The sequence below is a fragment of the Ictalurus punctatus genome, chromosome 24 (assembly GCF_001660625.3).
Source record: "Ictalurus punctatus breed USDA103 chromosome 24, Coco_2.0, whole genome shotgun sequence".
NCBI lineage: Eukaryota > Metazoa > Chordata > Actinopteri > Siluriformes > Ictaluridae > Ictalurus > Ictalurus punctatus.
The window spans coordinates 6,841,069-6,861,848 of record NC_030439.2 but is presented as its reverse complement, the minus strand read 5'-3'; the positions used below and the strand labels follow the sequence as shown (position 1 = coordinate 6,861,848).

Below are 20,780 nucleotides of genomic sequence, written 5' to 3'. Positions count from 1 at the left end.
TTCAAGCAACATGCACAGTAACACATTTACACACAATAGGACTGTACTTTACAGGAGCAATGCGGGTTGAAGAGCTGCACTGCTGTGGCCATGACTTGGCTCTGCATAATGAGTGATAAGAGGTTATGTTTTGGCACCTGCATTATTAATGGCAGGACTGCAAATGTTGAGCAGTGATGATTTCTGAGTTGCGTGGGTGCAGAAACACTCTGAGTAAGAAAATGATTGTTTTGATTATGACTGCAGCTACGGTGCTGTAATGGCATTCAAGAACACTACTCTTCAATTGGAGCCTCTCCAAAATTACTCAAGTAGGTTATAGAGTGATTGTGTTGATTTCTTGAGCATGAGTGATTGTAGGTGACGAGCGAATTGAAATCCTTTATACTGCATGACAGTTATTGCAGTAACATACATCTTATACACTTAGCTCCAGAATTATTGGCACCCTTAGTAAAGAAGAGTAAAAAAAACAACAACAACAAAAAGCATTTTTTAAAAAATTGTAAAAATGTTTATACTTAATTTTTAAAAATTCACTTAAGGGTTTACAGACACAAAGTCTTACACAGTCATCCATGACTTCCAGTTTAACTAGTATGTACTGTAAATATAAGGTCCCTGGTCATTAATGTGGGGAAAATATACACAAATTAAATGATACAAAAATGTGTTAACTTTCATTATTCTTATGCCTTAAAAGCATATAAGCTAGAATGCTTATATCCAGTGTTATGGGAATAATTAGGTTTAAACTTTATTTTTTTTTAAACTGCCTGAAGCAGGATGCAAGTAAAGAGGCAAAAAATCTCCAAGAATTATGAGATTTGCAGAGGATGGCAACATTCAGTGGTAACCAAGTCTCTAAAGCAACAAGTAGATACCACCTTTATGGCAGCAAACTATTTAGAAGACATGCAAAGAGAAAACCAAATGTAAGTGCCTGTTTGCTAGATGCTACTCCAACCTTGAGGTTGTAGACCTTTTTATGCAGGAAACACTGAAATGAAAGATGGTTATACAAAAAAATAACCTAATCCCCATTAAGTATGTAGGAGGATCTGTAATGTTGTTCTGTTTTTTATCCAAAGATCCTGGGAACCATTAGGATACAGTTAGGTTACAGTTTAGGCCAAAAGTTACATACACGTTGGCTATTAATCAATTAATAGCCAAAAAACATGTATATTTCAGCTTTTATTTACTATATAAGATTTTCAGTGGGTGAAAAGTTTACGTACACTTAGTATTAAGTGTTAGTAGTTGGTGGCATTGCCTTTTAATTGCTTGAATTTGAATAAATCACTTAGGTTGGCTTTCCATAAGCTTCTCCCAGTACTTTTGCTGGAGTTTTTGCCCATTGTTTTTGACAGAACTGGTGTAACTCAGTCAGGTTTGTGGGCCTCCTTGCTCAGGCACGCTTTCTTTTAGTCCAGTAGACAATTATTCTTGGGATACAGGTCAGGGCTTTGTGATGGCCACTCTAATTCTTTCACGTTATTGTCTTTAAGCCATTTTGTTAGAACTTTGTAGTTATGCTTAGGATCATTGTCCTGCAGAAAGACCCAGTTGCAGCCAAGTTTTAACTCTCTAGCTGATGTCTTGAGGTTTTGCTTCAGTATTTTTAGATAATCCTCTTTCCTCATGATTTCTGGGGACAAAGAGAAAAATAATTTTTTTGGACACTTTTCCAGCAAAACACCCCACAACATGATGCTGCCACCCCCATGCTTCACACTTGGGATGGTGTTTTTTCAGATTTAATAGCCTCACCTTTTTTCTTTCATACTTAGTGCTGATCATTGTGGCCAAATTTTTATTTCATCTGTCCAGAGAACACTCATTTTAAAAAAATCTGCAAACAGCAGTCTGTTTCTTTTTATGCCGGTCTTGGGACAGGGGCTTCTTCCATGCATGACAGCTTTTCAGGCCATGGTGATGTAGGACTCTCTTAATGGTGGATGTACATATTTTGTACCTGATGCCTCCAAATCCTTAATTAGTTCCTTTGTTGTTTTCTTGGGGTTCACTTGAACTGTTATTTTTATCTTTCCTGAATGATGCACTGTCTCTGTGGTCTCTAGATAGGTTTATGTAAATTTTTGGCCTGAACTGTACTTGGCATCATGGACTCCATGAAAGAGATTTTAAATGATAATCTGTCTGCCTCTGGCAAGAAGGTACAACTGGGTCGTGGGTGGATCTTCCAGCAGTGTATTGAGGAGTTGTCTCGGATTCCTTCTTCAGTATTATCCAACAAGTATTACAGGAGAAGGATTGGTGTTGCAAAGGGAGGTTGCACAAAGTACTAAATGCATATGTTTAAAACTACAGGGTGTCCCAAAAGTCTCCATACGTAGAGGACTATGTTTAGCAGCACCATGTCGTTTGTGTCATCGTCAGCGGTTGTTCATAGACGTTCACTTCTTCTCAGTCGCTCCACAACAGTTCCAGACTTTATCGAATTTGATAATAAGTTTGGCATGTGTTGTGTGCGATGTGCTCCCCATGTTTCCTATTAAAGTCCACCGCAACATTGCGACAGCTTCCTGATCCAGCCATGAGATTGACTTTTGTCAAAAAGCATTCTTAAAGGCTGTCTGGAAAAAAAATAAATGATAATAATATATATATATATATATATATATATATATATATATATATATATATGTAAGACTGTATGACAAAATGCTAAAAACTGTTAATAATTTGTATATTTGGTATGTAAGTTACATTTTATTGTCAAAACTCATCCTTATTTGAGTTTCATGAATTCCAGGAACAGAAGAAAAAAAGATCAGGATCGATGCAGACTTGGTTTAATTGGGTGATGCCTGTTTCCACATTTGATAGTTTGCCTAATGTAAGACATATGTATTCACCAAATGAGAGTTTCTTGTCACTCAGCTCTCGTTTCTCCTTTCTATCCAATTAGCTTGAGATATAAACATCCAAATATCAAAACTCTTATTTTGGCAGTGACATCTCCTGCATAGCCAGAGCCTATTTTCAGATGTATTAATTGGTAAGGGAGGTGTTGTTCAGTGGTTCATGTATAGCACGTTTCTTAGGATTTTCCTCAGTAAGTCAGAGCTGTTGAACTATTCGTTCCTTCCTCACTAATGCAGAGCTTTTAAAAACCCTCGGTGCCCTTTAGCAAGGGAGCTTTCGCTCGCAATACCTACCTCAGGCTCTCGGTCTGTTCGTCTGCACTGGGTTTTTTAAGTGGTCTCGGTGGTTGTGCGATGTGCAGACAGGCCTGATTGCCCCCTGTCTCTCATGTCAGGGGTCTGCTGGGAGAGTGAGTGATCCCTGTCCACCATCATTCCGCGCCACATGCACTTCACGTCATTCTTCACATTAAACAGCCCAAAAGTTTCTACTTTTTCAGGCAAGATGTCTAATTGGTATGCTTAATGAATGGGACATTTTTGCTTGTTGAGTGAATCACAAGTAGTCATTGATTTAAATTGGAGCAGACTTTCAGAGCTTTCTGGAGATGGAATTTTAACGCCTGTCACAAAGTAGAAGAATTGTTTCAGACAGTTGCCTGTGGTTATTTAGACCTTCTCTCACGTCTAGAAATATGCTATTTTTTCCGATTTTTTTTCTTCTTCTCCATTCCATAATATTAGCATTCATGATTCTACATTGCTAAATTAAACATCCGCTCCTGCAAGTACATTCGAAATCTGTCACAGGTAGTCCAACATACGGATCCTGACATGTTTTTCTGGATTTTTTGCCAGCTGTAAATGTATTCTCTTCATGTGCTGATGAGGTATCACAACTTGTCAAGTGCCATGCACTCAGGTTCAAAGTGCTGGCTGCCTCTTTCATTTACAGTCAACTTCTCAACCAGATGGTAACGCACTAGTTTTGCCCATTACATCTGTCAAATGTGCGGGCTAAATTCCACCACAGCTACTGACAGATGAAAAGCAGATTAGTTCTCCCAAGAGCCCCTTTAGAAGTAATGAACTTCACTTAAAAAAAACCCATATCTGGAAACCCAGAACCATATCAAGAACTTTATTTGCCGCTGTGATGGATAGCAGCTGAGACAAGGTTCAGGGGTTTGCAGTGTGGAGACGGGTTTATGTAAAGCTTCCAGATAAATGTGACTCGTGATAAATTGTGGACTCCAGCTGACAGTTTTTGGCAGTGTCCATTAGGCAATATTTACAAGCCGAAAGTTAAATTGGTCAGGGTTTAAACAGTCTGTCTTTAATTTCCATCGAAGCATCTCACCACAGCCGACTGCTTAATGGAAAACAAAGCGTAGCAGTAGAAATAAAGGAGCTAATAAAAAGAATAGGAAGAGCGGATGGGGTTAATTCATCAATGCAGCCCAGTAGGCCAGGAACGCTCTCGCCTCTACATCCACCCAGTCTGACTCATGTCGGAACATTTCATCTCCGATAATAATCCTGACAAATTGAATCTCGTTGTCGAGCTCTACTTATGCATTCCTGCGGTGGGCTTGCAGCGGGATGGCCCATCGGAGAAACAGCAAGCAGATGAGAGCAGCGCTGCAGTGCACAAACAAATGGAAAGTGCAAGCTCCATTGAGCACACCTGGCAGAGGGAGAGAGAGAGAGAGAGCGTGGTGAGGACAGACTGTCTGCATGCTACCTGCATATCAACTGCACAAAGATCTGAGGCCGGTAGGAGGCGGATCTCTCCAGATCCTCTCAGCCAACCACACAGCCGAGGGGCCTGAAGTCAGAACAATATTGCTCATACGGAGTAATGTGGCTATGATTATCTTTACTATTCAGTTCTGAATATTAAAGAAGGCTCCGGAGGACGCCTTCCTGGTGTGCTGTTCAATATTTCATTTCCTCATAGGATGATGCAGCAGCTTTTCTGCCTTTTCTCTCTGTTCTCCTTCACCAACATTCCCCTCTGCCCCCCCACGCAAGTTCATATTTGTGTGCTTGATTTAATCGCATCTGAATGAGAATTTTCAGAGCGGTTGTTTGGCATTCACAATAGCTCCAAAACCCACGGCATATCGAAGGCAAAGCGTCTCGAGTGCAGCGCCGAGTCATCTTGAATTCCTGCCTCTCCATTTCACTCAGTATAGCAGAAGCACTTATTGCTGAACAATGTGGAGCTCTTTCTCAACGGGCCTGATGGAATTGGGTGCATATGGAGCATTCATCAGAATTAATATATGCATTTCCTTTTCTTTTCTTTTCTTTTCTTTTTTTTTTTTTTGCAAGAAAGCATGTGCAGCAACAACAGTAATACTCTTGGGCTTCACTGATAAATACACTGAGCAACTTTATACAGAATGTGCTATAGGATGCACTTCGACACGGTGTGTTGAGAAACAGAGGTGAGAGTTATTCGATTATTAGACTAACTGATTTGAATGGATGCGAGAGATGTCACAGCTCCAGGGACCCCGGTTCGAACCTGAGCTCGAGTTGATATCCGTGTGGATTTTCACATGTTGTTCCCCTGTTCGTGTGGGCTTTCTCTGGGTTTTCCAGTTTCCTGTTTCTTCCCACCGTCCAAAAGATTGTGTAAGTGTGCAACAGACTGGTGAACTCTTCCACCTTGCGCCGGAATAGACTCCAGATCCACCACAACCCTGCGCAGGAAAAAGTGGATTTAAAAAAAAAATTCATGTTTAATAACAGTGAGTGCTACTTATTAAAACAATGTGCTCCTGAGCTCCTTCCCTGCTGATGCTGATTTCATTTGGAGGGCCTGTTCGCTCTTACTGTTTCCACTGTGAGCTACCACAAGGCTTTCGCTTTATGCTGGTGCTGAGGAAGCGAAATACCAAGTAGGGTTATATTTCAGTAAGCATTCAGGCATTTCTTCAGTCGTTTGAACTACTGACTTTTATGTGTGGATGCACAGGTAAGCCATTAAATAGCAAGGACTAGTTGCTTGAATCAGCATGAAGAACAACGAGCTGTAACGAGAGCACGCTGCAGTAGCGTTCGAGAACGGAACTATGGATAAGCCATAGGCACACACACTTAACTCGCACTTCGTCTGCTTTTTACATTCAGGAGCTTTCAGTGCCAGAAGGGGGAGCAGCTCTCTGCCTAATGTCTTCAGGCATGATTGCTTTCTGATGGAGAGAAAGTAAGAGGAGGAAGTGAGAGGGAAAAAAAGAGAGCGGTATGTAGGAGGATAGGGGAAGGGGAAAAAAAAGTCAGGATGAATGAATGACTCAGTGGATGCACAGCAGGCCATTAATCTCGCAAAGATTATTTATGATAAACATATTTTGTTCCTGCATCTTCTGTGGAGTTCAGCATGTCCAACAGCATGTGTTTGTCCTAATTACAGAGATTATGTTTCTCACAACTGCGCTTCCCTTAAACAGACGTCAAGGCAAACAATTTTCTATACTGGGTTTTCCATTAAGAAAAAGGAACCATTTTAGGATGTGGCCAAATTTTGGGGGGATTTGTTGCTTAAAACTGTGCCAACACTTGAGTTTAAAGAATTACGTTAATCTCAGTCTTATATTCAGTATTTCTGATGTCATTTCTAATTCTTTATTTCTCATGTCGCCATCCATACATCCATTTTCTGTACCTCTTATCCTACACAGGATCACGGGGTGTCCCGGGGAACTTTCAGGGACAAAAAGAGGGGGACACCTTGGACAGGGTGCCAACCCATCACAGGGCACAATCATATACACCCATTCACAGTCTACGGACAATTTGGGAACGCCAGTCAGCCTACAGCGCATGTCTTTGGACTGAGGGATTACCTGGAGGAAACTCCATAAGCACAGGGAGAACATGCAAACTCCATGCACACAGGGCAGAGGGGGGATTCGAACCCCTAACCTCAGAGGTGGTTGCATCATGACCTCTTGATTTTTCTCAAGCTCCGTTGAGGTCTCACTTGATAATGTACTTGATGATTGATGATGTGAAAGGACACTGACATTGCTACGCTCAGCCAACTTCAGCAAAAATGCACCAGCTGGCAGGCTAGAGATGCAGGCCCATTTCTGTTTCTAAAAATGAATGATCATGAAAATAATCATTTAAAACCATTCAAATGTACATGTACTTGTATGACCAATACTGGATCATGACAAAATGAGATTGAGAGGAGACCAAGATTATAGTGTTCTTGAGATGAAGCCCAGGCTTCAGAACTACAACCTTGCTGTCGAAAAGTCTAGAGATTTTAGAAAATGTTATAGTTTATACAATCCTAACCAACGTTGCAAATGTAACATTGAGGTTTCAGATATATATTTTTTGTTTTGGATCATCGTTCCTTGCTCCAGGGTCCCTGTGTGCTTGGGTTACTGTATGTATGGAGTTCTCGCTGTGTCTATGTGGGGTTTCTCTGTGTTCTACTCAAGCGTTTCGTCCCACCTCCAAAATCATGCCAGTAATCATCACCATGTTGATTTCAGAAAATGAATAGATGAATCATCTTTCACTCATCAAACCCTGCCACAGTACCAGTTTTATACAGAATAAAACACAACACACTTTCAGACCGTGCTCACTATTTATCCCGACCACTGATTACGACTTGGAACTTTTTATTTCACAGAATTCTTCAGCTCAAGATATTGGTTATCGCTCTTTCACATACTGTATATCATCAGGATTAGGTGTTTACATGAGACTGTTGCCATTCCCCCACAAAATAGAGCACTGAATTGTAAATATTGAATAGGTTTCATATTTAAATGTTTACATTTTCACTTGTGAAGCCATGAATGGACTATGATTAGTAGTGGATAACTAGTGGATATTAACGTAGGAAGAAATTATTTATATTACTTATTAGACTAGGGAAGTGGTAGCTTAGTGGGTAAGATGTCGGACTACTGCGCGGAAAGTTGTGAGTTCAAATCACATGCCAAGCTGCCACCACTGGGCCCTTGAGCAAGGCCCTTAACCATCAATTGCTCTGTTGTATAAATGAGATAAATGTAAGTCGTGCTGGATAAGGCCAAATGCCATAAATGTAGACTAGGCTAATATTGGAATAGTGTATTTGAGAGAAGTGAATAGGCCCAAAACTCCTAGACCAAGGTTTATAAGTGGGGGGGAAATGACCGATGTCTCCGTTTCCTTTTTCTCAGCTTAGTTCGTACATGTTGTCCTCTGATTCCTGATGCCACAACAGAAACAAACATGGTTATACAAGAATACAGAATGGTAAATGGCACAAAAGATGTGAAAGCTTCCCTACAAGGATGCTTTTCGCTTTTGAAATTCTCCATACTGTACCCTGCTGTTCCAGCACTAAAAGGTCTCCTTTTAAAATCAAAGCTTTGTGACTTGCTTGTGAAGATGCCAAAGAAAAACCTTGAGAGTCATCTTCTGTGTGCTCACAAAGGTGCTTAGCCGTGGATCCTTCTATTGACCTTTTTTTTTTTTATGATTGAGCCTCTGGATTTAGCTGAAGCATGGGAGGAAATCTCTTTGAGCCACATGTTTTATGATTATGTATGTGAATACACCACAGGGTTATCTTCCCTGGACCTGGAGTTCCCCCTGTCCTCACATTACTCCCTGTTGTAGTGTTTAACACATCCACTTTTGACAGAAAGGACTGATAATTAGCCGATTAGTTCAGTCAGATGAAAAATACTCCAGGACCAGGGTTGGAAAACTCTGGACTACACAGTCTCTCTCTCTCTCTCTCTCTCTCTCTCTCTCACTGTGTGTTTGTATTACTGAACTGTAGCGTTGCTCAGATCTGAGAACATTAACATTACAAATTGGACAGACCCTTTGAATCCTAATCATCCACGCCTCTCTTTTATCTCTCCTCAGGTGACGTGGCCCCATACTTCAAAACTGAACCAGGGCCTCCGGAAATCCATCTGGAGGGGAACCGGCTGGTGATGACCTGTCTGGCGGAGGGCAGCTGGCCGCTGGAGTTCAAATGGATCCTTAACAACACAGATATCACTGCATTCTCCCCAGAGTACAAGTGAGAGTCTGCCTTTATTTCACTGCCTTCATCTTCACTGAATATAAGGTTTCATTGGAGGGGAAAATGATCAACAATGACAATACTGTGGCTGGTTGGTTTCTCATATACTACATAGCCAAACGTTTATGGACACCTGACCATCACATCCATATATGCATGTTGAATATTCCATTCCAGATTTAGTCCCCTTTTGCTTTTAAAATAACCTACACTCTTCTGGGAAAGTTTTCCACTAGATTTTGGAAGGGATTTGTGTTCATTCAGCTACAAGAGCATTATTGAGATCAGATACTGATGTTAGGTGAGGATTTCTGGGGTGCAGTCGGTGTTCCAGTTCAAACCCAAAGGTGTTCAGTGTTGGTGAGGTCAGGGTTCTGTGCAGGACACTCGAGTTCTTCCAGTCCAACCTTCTCAAACCATGTCTTCATGGAGCTCGCTTTGTGTACAGGGGCATCGTCATGCTGGAACAGGTTCGGGCCTCTTAGTTCCAGTGAAGAGAAATTGTAATGCTACAGCTCACAAAGACGTTCTAGACAATTGTGTGCTTCCAACTTTGTGGTAAAAGTTTGAGGAAGAAGCTCATATGGGTGTGATGGTCAGGTGTCCACATACTTTTGACCACATCGTGTATCTCTTTAATCATTCATGTTAGTAACTTTAAACATTGTTTTGTTTGCAATATAACAAATATCTGACTTTACATAAAAGATTCATAAGCTTATTCATGCACCCTTTCTAAAGCTATACTTTGTGGCCTGTGTCAGAATGCATCAGCTATTTAACATCCGCTGATTGAGTGGAAAGAAGAATGCGGAGGGAATTTAAATGGAAATTTAATTAACTTTTTATGCAGCTGATTACTTGAGCTTATACAATTATATATTTAATCATTCATATTTTCAGACTTTCAAATCCAATACTTTTTTTTTTTCTCAATCAGAGTTTCTCCAGAATAATGTCATCTCTAACTTTCTATCTATAGTCAGAGGATGAACCACAGTAGAACTTGGCACTTCCTTAGATAAGAAAAGAACGATGGACTCCTTTTGTCTTTTAGAAAAGAAAAAAAAAGTGTGCTGCTGGAGCTGACTGGCTCTTTACAGCTGAATGACGCATTCAAATGCTTTACCTGGGAGTGCCATGCGGGAACTTGATTCATGTCAATGTTCATTTGCATTGCTTGATTTGTTTTCTATATGCCAGTGCCAAACATTCATATGGAAAAGAGGTAATTTGGCTGTCTGTAGATTTCTCTTGGTCTAATCGGCATTGCTTTTCCAATTATCTTCCTTAAACACCACTGGAATGGCACTTTCTAAGCAGCACTGGGGTTCCTGTTCACTCTCCCTGGAGGACTAAATTCCCTTAGAGGAGCGCAAACACACAGAGGTATTTTGGAAGGCATGAAGGAATTTGGGAAAAGAGCGACATGCATTTGGAAATAAGCACACGCTTCTATTCATTGTTTCCACTTTCCCTGGTATCATGGGAAGTGGCCATTTGGCAGAAGCTGATATTCGTCAACACAGGCGAGAGCCAGGTGGAATTCGTGGAGAGTCTAATGGCATTTTAATGATTTGCTCATTCTAATGCAGAGGCTGGCAAAAAGGCCTGGCCCCAGCCCAAAAAGTAAACCTTTTAACCTTGGTCTTTGTGAGAATGTATTCAAAGTCAAAATCTCATTTAAGTGTGTTAACATGCTGACAAATATCAAATTAGCATGGTGGTGGGAAAAAAATGGCATGAGGTGATGGATATAACACCAGCTAAGCTAATTTTATTTTAGCAGAACATTTTCATCATGATTTTTGGAAACCCTTGGACGCAGTTATGTACAAGTTTTCTAGCTGTTTAAAAACTTTGACAAGCATTTCTGGAACATTCCAAGTTTTCACTGACCACAGTTCACAAGAATATCATCTGCTTTAATATAACAGAATGCTTAAGTTTATTGAAACTTCTTCACAAGAGCAAATGATATCCCAGCAAGTGAAAATATCTCAAATATAGTCCAATTTATTTAGTATTTCCTATTAGAAGATTACCATCAAACCAAATATAAGATTATTAAACCTAGTATTTTTTTATATATATATATATACTAATGTCATATTTAAAATTCTCTAAAATACTCTTATTGTATTGGCATATAATTTAGCTTCTTTCTAGAAACAAATGCGTAAACTTTAAAAAGTTATCTGCCAGTAGAACAAGACTATCCCAAGCTTGAAATGAATAAAAAATGTCTCGAAATTGGTTTAATAATCTTATATTTGCTTTATTGTAATCTTATAATTGGAAATACTAGATACATTTGACTATATTCAAGATATTTTCACTTGATAAGTCATTTTCTGCAGCACAATGGATATCAGAAAGCAAATTAATCAAGAAACAGACATAGAATAGGTGAACACAATCAGTAACAGACCATTTCCCAGGACACGGGAACAAAAGCTGATAATCAACAAAACCTGGGAACCATGACATATGCTGATAGTGACACCATTATTACAGTTAATGTTACTTCTGGAATAATACAGTCTAACCTTCTTAGAACTTGGGAAATATTTCCTAAACTATGTGTCTTTTGCAGGTATATTATACCATCCTTACAGCGCTCGGACATGGGTGTATACCAGTGTGTGGTGAGAAACCGAATGGGCGCTTTGCTCCAGAGAAGAGCTGAGATACAAGTGGCATGTAAGTCTTAATGACCAATCAGTGGAGTGGCTCTTACTCCCACTTCACTGCATATATTTTTCTGTTTCCCAAACTTACATACTTGACTCTCCCCCTGAAAGATTTCACAATTAACCATTGAGTGATAAACAAAAACAACAAAAGGGTCCGTTTTCGTGCCCTCGGGACAGTTATTAAAACCACTGACAGACTGTAAAGAGCTGACATCAATCCAGTTGCTTCTACCAGTTTCCTTAGACTGTTAGGATTTTTTTCTTAATGACCTCTTTATACTTTTTTCTTTTCTTTCAAAAGATAGTATTTAGTATTATCCTTTCTGTACCATTATCTCAGCATGGCTCAGCAAGTCTCCCGGTAGTCAATGAACAGTTTTAAGCCTTTTTAAACCAAAATGCATTGCTTTTTTTCTGTAATTCAAGGTACAATGCTCTGAGGCTTGCAGACAATCCCCCCCCCCCCCCCTTCTCCCCATTCTTTGCTCTAGTCTAATTTTGTCTTGCAACCTTCCGTGAATATGTGCTTTTGTTTGATTGAGTTCCTCTGTACTTGGTGCTTAGAAAGAAAAGACTGTTTACACCTGAGACAGATATCTGTTCATACCTGGTCTTATCATGTGCCAGGATTGAAAACATCTTCCGTCTTCCACCATTTGATCATATTTCATGACAGGTTTTCAAATCAAGACCCCTAGATATCAAAACTCAAACGAATAAGTGTATATATTAAACACATATACTAACAGTACCATACTACAGTGCATTTTCTGCCAGGATTTTTATTTATTTTTACCGAAATTTCATATTTATCAATAGCACGAATGAAAAGGAGCTCAAAGAGATGGAACTTACAGTTTTTTAACCAAACTAACTGCGTAACTAATATCAGTGTTTGCCTATTTTCCTCACACATCACCTATAGCTCTAATGATCATGACCACAGCTATCACACAGCTATCATTTGCTTTAACCCTTCCTTGCAGTACCATTGCAGGGAGTGCTTAAGTTTATTGAAACCCATTCACTGCAAAAAAAAAAAAAAAAAAACAATCATGTGAAATTAGCTTGAGTATTGTCAAATGCATCTAGTACTTCCTGTTATAATAAACCCAAATGTAAGATTATTAAGCCTATTTCTAGAGATGTGTTCATCATTTCAAGCTTTCAACATTCTTATTCTATTTATTTTAATAAAACTGTTGCTTGATAATTTTGCTTCTTTCCAGAAATAAATGCTAAAAATGAGCAAAATCATCTTGAAAGCTTGAAAGTTAAAACAAAAAAACTCCTATATTTGAGTTTTTGTAACTTTATAATAGGAAACACTAGCTAAACATGCTCAAATAAATATATATTCGGTGTTGCAATTGGTCTATTTATAGTGATAACTGTATTCTTGTATTTGTTAAGTGCTTTCGATAAAGTGCTTTCGGACCATTGTCTGTACTCGAAGGCTTTAATATAACTAGTTTTTCAACAGTATAATCCTGTTTCCTGTCATTCCTGTAATAGTCTGATGCCTGAATATACAGTCCAACATCAGGAGCATCGCCACAGATTTAATAGTAAAAAGTAACATGATACAGTATGTTTTACTCAAGCAGTATCAAAGACATGTCATTTCACTAGATAGTTTCATCAAGGTGCTAAAATTGTCTTGTTAGCCTCTGTATTTTGTCATACATAAAGAATAATTAGAAGAACGCTTACAGTACAAATGCGGCCGTGCGCATCCTTCAGCACCTCCGAATGTGGTTTAAGTGAACGGATCATCATCCTCATTTGGCACATATGTACTGTACACTTTGTTCTTGACACTAACCACCACTCGAGACACAGGTTAATACCGGGTATAAACAGGGCATGTGGTAATGGCTGTCTCTTTACAGACATGGGAGACTTTGTGGAGGCTGACCAGCACAAGACGGTGACCCAGGGTCGGGCAGCCATCTTAAACTCGCCGGACATCAGCTCTTTCCCCCGGCCGCAGGTCACGTGGTTCAGGGACGGCTACAAGATCATTCCCAGCAGCAGAGTGTAAGTGCAGATTATTTGCTTGCTCTGGACGCTTTACGAAACGCATGACCTATTGGAAAGTAGGGCAGTGTGTTATAAAGCCATGTGCGGTACCTGAGAACTTGCTTTCAGTCTCTCTCACTGGTTATTTATATCAGTCTGCAAACATCTGGCAGAACACAGCAGGGGAAACAAACCTCTGGCTGGAATGAGAACATGTCAACCAGTGATAAGGAAGGCACGGGCTGTGTGTGTGTGTGTGTGTGCGTGAGAGTGCACTACTTGTCAGAGAAGGAGAAGTGCAATTAATGCCTGTTCTCGGCCGTTCTTCAATCTAACTACGGTAGTTCTTCATTGCCTTTTTCTAATTAGCAGCCTGCCCAGACATAGACAGGCGCGCTTGATCCTCTTCCCCATTATCGCTCAAGTGTCTTTCTCATTCCGGCTGGTTGTGGCAGGGCCCCAAATCACAGCCCTGTACACTAGCCAGCCATACCTAATGACTCATCCTACAAAGATAAAGATGGCCCTGTTTAAAAACACTGTTCCATTTCATCAGAGGGCATAACTGAGAAGTGATTAGGTTCACGATGGCAAATTTCAAAGTAGACTCTCGCTATTGCTGATCTCCAGTACTTTTGTTCCTCTCTGGAGTTTATATACTCAGCTTTCAGCTTAAAGGAAATGTCCCGTTCGCCTCGTGTCTCCACGGTTGGAGGTTTGATTCCCGCCACCGCCCTGTGTGTGCAGAGTTTGCATGCTCCCCCATGCTTCGGGGGTTTCCTCCCCCAGTCCAAAGACATGCATTGAAGGCCGATTGGCATATCTAAATTGTCTGTAGTGTATGAGTGTATGTGTGACTGTGCCCCGCAATGGGTTGGCACCCTGTCCAGGGTGTCCCCCTCGCAATTCTCACCACTATCAGCAGACAGTCGAATGGCATCTTGGGTAATGTAGGAAACCGTTATAAGTAAATTGTGGAAATTGAAATCTTGAGTTAAGAGAAAGAGAATCTTAAAGTGGGACACAAAATCATGCCGGCCCGTGTGTATAGGCGTTATACACAGGCTTTAGTTTGGCACAGCACATGAGTGTTTCAAAAAGCCATAGCACAAATCTATACATAGGCATCCAGCTCTCTGGCTTTTCTCCAAGTTTGTAATTGAGCTCTCCTACTAGTACTTTGACACAACATTGCAACTGTATTAAAAAACAAAACAAAAAAAAAAAAAAACACCTCCAGCAAATGAATTTTCTACCTCCAGCAAGATGAATCGCCTCACATGTGCAGCTGTGAAAAGGGCAGAGCTAACTCTAATGTGCCCGTGTGCCCATGACTATTTACCTGTGGGAGCTTGGCCGGGCTCCAAGTCAATGATGGCTAGCTGACCCTCTGTTTGAGCCAGCAGGGTTACAATGCCCACAGCAAAGGCAGCAGGGTAATATAAGTAATATCTCATATCCCAGGCCAAGCCCATTAGCATGTTCCTCGATATGATGTCATATTCTTAATTGTTCTGTGGCAGCAACAGAAACAGCGCAATCAGCTTAGCCATTTAAAATGGCTCAACTTGTGGCTGGGCACAATCCCCAAGAAAGGGCTTTGGAAATAGCAATTGAATCACACGGAGATGAAATTAACTGGCCTTGCAGGATCAAACTTTATCTGTGTGGGAGGATTTGAAGCACGGAATCAATATCCACATGAGACGACATGCGGCGACGCAAATTTCTTTATATGATATTTACGGCTCGGAATTGAACGCTGCTGTTCTGCAAGAGTCAAATACCGTCTGAAGAATAGCAGGTCACTTGAAAGGATGCTCATTTAGAGATGACCTTCTCTTCTGGTGTGTGGTATTCCTTGCCACAGTTCAGACATTCTTTTCCCAGTGCATTCTCAAAACACAAGGTGTGACTAATGACTGAACGAGACTTGTATTACGTAAGGAATAAAACGTCCGTTTTAGGAAAATAATCCACGACGGGGCGGTGTGATGCGTACCGATGAAAAGTGGAGCTCCTCTCACCACCTCGAAGTGGATTTATTTTTTTTCCTCCGATAACAGCACATCCTAAAGTGTGTTCTTCTGCATATACGATGGCAGTTTCACAAAATTCATTCATCCGTCCATTGTCCGTACCGCTTATCCTACGCAGGGTCACAGGGAGCCTGGAGTCTATCCCAGGGGACTCTGGGCACAAAGTGGGGGACACCCTGGACGCAGCTCACAATCGCACACACATTCACATACACCGGACATTTTAGAAATGCCAATCAGCATACAACAGCATGTCTTTGGACTGGTAGAGGAAACCCCTAAAGCACGGGGAGAACATGCGGACTCCATGCACACAGGGCGGAGATGGGACTCGAACCACCAACCGATTAGCCAACAATTACAATTCCTTAATGAAGAATTTCACATTTTAATGATTTTCAACTGTTTAGAGTGACATTTAATGTGGACCATTTTGAATCTCGTTTATTATTAGATTTTGATTATATGGAGTGTCTGCAATTGAAGTTCCTGGAAAGTGTGCATTGATGTAAACCTTTGAATCATTTGAATTACATTGGAACTACAGACAGCCGACTGTTATAGAAGATCAATCCACATCTTCAGATATAAGAAGCGCTGTGGTAGAATTATTTATAGTTATCCAGTAAAATGGACTTTTAAGTAAGCAAGTATTAGTTATTGAAATAATATTGAAAAACATATTCCATCCATCTTCCATACCACTTATTCCGCACAGGCTCGAGGGTGAGCGTATCCCCAGAGAACTCCGCGCACAAGGCAGGGGACACCCTGGACGGAGTGGTAACCGGTTGCGAGGCACATTAGTACACACCGTGCACAATTTAGACATGCCAATCTGTCGACAACGCATGTCTTTCGACTGAGGGAGGAAACCGGAGTACCCGGAGGAAACCCCCGAAGCACGCGGAGAACAAGCAGACCGTGCCCCCCTGAAAAAAATATCGTTCCCTACAATGAACAGTACTTATGATCAACTTGCCTGAGGTATTGTTGGAGTTTTAGAAGGCATATATATGCTTTTCCTCTTTTCACCTCCATACCCCTGACATAATTTGCTGTTACTTTGTTGCTATCACGTTCTGTCACAACGGAGAGGCGGAGACGGATGCAAAAGCAGTTTAAGCAGTTTTAATATATAAAATCCAGCAAACAAATCCAATACGTGAGGCAAGTTCAGAGTCAAGGCAGGCAAAAGAGTCAGCAAACAGGATATCATAGAGAAACCACAATACCAAAACCAGGGAACAAACAAAGTAGAAAAGAAGAAGAAGAAGAAGAAGAAGAAGGAGGAGGAAGAAAAAAAAAAACAGAATCGCACAAAGAGAGTAAAAGCTTGGTTATGACAGAACTCAAGTGAATCTGAGCAATTACTTCTCAGGGATGCAGTGACAGAATGAGGCTTATATACAGTATGTGCACAGTAATGAGTGTGAAATTGAGAACAGGTGCAGACAGTCATATGACATGGTCAGGTGAGGTGCAGTGGCTGATGGGAATCGTAGTCTCTAGTCCCTTTTCCGGTATTTCCATGACAGTTGCAAGCTCTCAAAGATGTATATTTGTGATTTGTGAGGCTGTAGTTTTGCACATTCTGGTTCTCTCGCAATATCCTTTTCCTCTTACTTCAAATGAATTTCAGTTTATAAGGTTTAGCGTTCACAAACTTGATTGCTAAGAACGAAGCAAAACATTTTTTAGTAAGTACAATTTTAATAGACTAAAAATGCACTTAAAAAGAAAGCTTTTTTTTTTTTCCTTTTTCCTTCTCATGGCATTCATCGCTGCCGTTCTTCTTACTCACTGAACAGGATTTAGGAGATGAACAGTTTCCCCTGAAGAATATGATATTATTGCTAAAGCGTTCCCCGCGTTCCATTTGAAACATAATTCTGTCTGCTTAACATACCGTTACTCGTTTATTTGGGAGACGTGATCACCAGATATGCTGGTCATGTTCACTCGAGGCATCACATAATGAATTCAATCACATGTTTTCATTTGTCTGCTGACTTGCTGATGCCGATCTTTTGAACGTTCTGAATGTAGATGTTCTGCTTAAACCCACCTAATTCTAATCTGAATCCCTTCTAATGCATAAATCGCGTTGTGCTTTTTAGATCTAACACGTAATTGAAGAGCTATTAATGACATCATGCAGAGTCTTTAGATGGTAGCAAAAACAATTTGAAGCCAGTAAGAAAAAAAAAAATGTTTTCTGGTAATAGTGTAAATGGTTTTATTTTTTTATCTACTTCGTCTTCTTTTTTTTTTTACTTGTCAGTTTTGCCTGGGCGTTCGGAAATGAAAGTGGCCCTTTGGTCTGTTAATGTAGCATGAAATAAGTGGTGGTGCGGATCGTCAGCGAGGAGCTGTCTGCACAGCGCTGGCTGATTCCTATCAGCCTTCCATGCTGAGCAATCATTGTGCTGCAGTCTAAACGCAGCACAGCTCTTTTTCAAAGCCCAACCGCACCAGCCTCCTTCTTCTCCTTCTCTTCATCATATGCACATACTCTACACGTGTATCGGGTATTGTCGGAAGCCTGGAAGTGTCCAAAGGTGAATCTCAACGTATAGGGAGCTGGCGAAATGCAGAGGCTTTGAAAGTCGTTCGCGTCATTCCACCTTGGTCTCCCCTTTAGAGCGCATGAAATTTTCATGATAGTGATAATTACCCGACTGGTGCAAAGTGCTCTTTGCTCCCATTGCAGATCAAAGTAGCTGGTGGAGTAAGAGATGCTGGTGCTACCTCTCGTTGCTTTGTCCTTGCTTTCTCCTCCATCTTGCTGAATTTTTCATCATTTATTATTGGAGGTCTTTGATGTCCATATGCATTACGGGCTGTTTCGCCAGCCAGGGCATTCAGCACATGAAATGGCTTCTACGGTGGGTTTTAGTAGTGCCTTTCAAGAGCCACCAGGAAGCACCGAGAGGCTTTATCAGTCAAACACGTTAAGTGAAGTCCCTCAAAGCAAAAGGATTACTTTTCTGTTAAAAGCTGTCACTAATGTTGTGATGTTTGGGTGTAGTGCTGTAAACAGCTTGATTGACAATGATAGTGTTGCCGTCATGTGCCTTGGAGTCTTGCTGCTCACCCCAGGTGAATTATAATCTTTTTTTTTTTTTTAAATCACTAGACTTACAGACCCTCTAGCCAGTAAGCCGTGAACCAGGAACATACAACTCCATAGAGGGTTTGTGTATGTACTGTATGTGTGTGTGTAGACGGACAGTAAATAAAGTGGCATAAGAATAGAGCCATCCAAATGAAGAACTGCAGGATGTCGGTATTCCCTCCAGGACTGCAGACCAGGTGGCATAACACACACACGCACACGTATATAAACAGGCTGACAGACAGTGGTCAGGGAAGGACTGGGGAGCCATTTTGTAAGCACGACTCATCATAAGTGAATCTTCTCTAATTAACCTAAACAGAATATTGGCTGCGTATTCAACTGAATTGAAGTTGTGCCTTGTTTTAGTGATTTGCATTTAGACTTGCTGTCTCGTTATTATTATTATTATTATTATTATTATTATTATTACTGTTATGAAACCTTAGATATTGCACCACTCTGTATCATTACTGTTAATTTTACTCTAGCTGCTTTAAATTGGGTGACTGTTCTGTGATAAATGGGCTAGTAGACATCCTTCAAAAATGACTTGGATTAAAAATGTATCAAAAACAGGATGTGGCGCTGCGTATAAACAGGGTCAGGGGGGGTTACTTTAAAAATATATTCCGTTACAGTTACAAATGACTTCATAAAAACTGTAATAACGTAATCCAAGTATCACAATATGAAAGTAATGTAATCTGATTAGTTTTGGATTACTTCAAGGCCACATATGTAAATAAAGTGAAGAGAACAGCAATATGATCTAAAATACTTTTATTTAGCGCTTATTTTAGAGCTTAAAAACATGTTCAGTATTTGGTTGTGTTTTTATAAAATAAATAAATAAAAGATCACTGTCTCAAGCACCTGGATTTTACATCACAAAGGTTTGGGTGACTATATCCTGGTTTTCCAAAAAGATGACTTAATAGCTTAATAGCGCGGTCTTAATATTGTTCAAAACAGCGTTACTGAGAATGCAGACTTTAATACACTGAAAAAGACACTATTAGTATCACATAAGTGTGTGTGTGTGTGCGTGTGTGTGTGTATATATATATATATATATATATATATATATACAGTGAGGGAAAAAAGTATTTGAACCCCTGCTGATTTTGTACATTTGCCCACTGACAAAGAAATGATCAGTCTATAATTTTAATGGTAGTTGTATTTGAACAGTGAGAGACAGAATAACAACAAAAAAATCCAGAAAAACGCATGTCAAAAATGTTATAAATTAATTTGCATTTTAATGAGGGAAAAAAGTATTTGACCCCCTCTCAATCAGAAAGATTTCTGGCTCCCAGGTGTCTTTTATACAGGTGACGAGCTGAGATTAGGAGCACACTCTTAAAGGGAGTGCTCCTAATATCAGTTTGTTACCTGTATAAAAGACACCTGTCCACTGAAACAATCAATCAATCAGATTCCAAACTCTCCACCATGGCCAAGACCAAAGAGCTCTCCAAGGATGTCAGGACAAGATTGTAGACCTACACAAGTCTGGAATGGGCTACAAGACCATTGCCAAGCAGCTTGGTGAGAAGGGGACAACAGTTGGTGCGATTATTCGCAAATGGAAGAAGCACAAAAGAACTGTCAATCTCCCTCGGCCTGGGGCTCCATGCAAGATCTCACCTCGTGGAGTTGCATTGATCATGAGAACAGTGAGGAATCAGCCCAGAACTACACGGGAGGATCTTGTCAATGATCTCAAGGCAGCTGGGACCGTAGTCACCAAGAAAACAATTGGTAACACACTACGCCGTGAAGGACTGAAATCCTGCAGCGCGCGCAAGGTCCGCTGCTCAAGAAAGCACATATACATGCCCGTCTGAAGTTTGCCAATGAACATCTGAATGATTCAGAGGACAACTGGGTGAAAGTGTTGAGGTCAGATGAGACCAAAATGGAGCTCTTTGGCATCAACTCAACTCG

The 20,780-nt window shown here is 40.5% G+C and overlaps 1 protein-coding gene across 2 annotated transcripts in view; it reads left to right on the top strand.

Annotated features, from left to right (window-relative positions):
* sdk1a (sidekick cell adhesion molecule 1a) overlaps positions 1-20,780 on the top strand; it is a 278,535-nt gene that overhangs the window by 110,455 nt on the left and 147,300 nt on the right. For both annotated transcript variants that reach the window (XM_053675068.1, XM_017454712.3), the window contains exons 2-4: positions 8,790-8,949; positions 11,549-11,655; positions 13,541-13,688. In XM_053675068.1, coding sequence (XP_053531043.1) covers positions 8,790-8,949; positions 11,549-11,655; positions 13,541-13,688 — 415 coding nt within the window. The remainder of the gene's footprint in view (positions 1-8,789; positions 8,950-11,548; positions 11,656-13,540; positions 13,689-20,780) is intronic.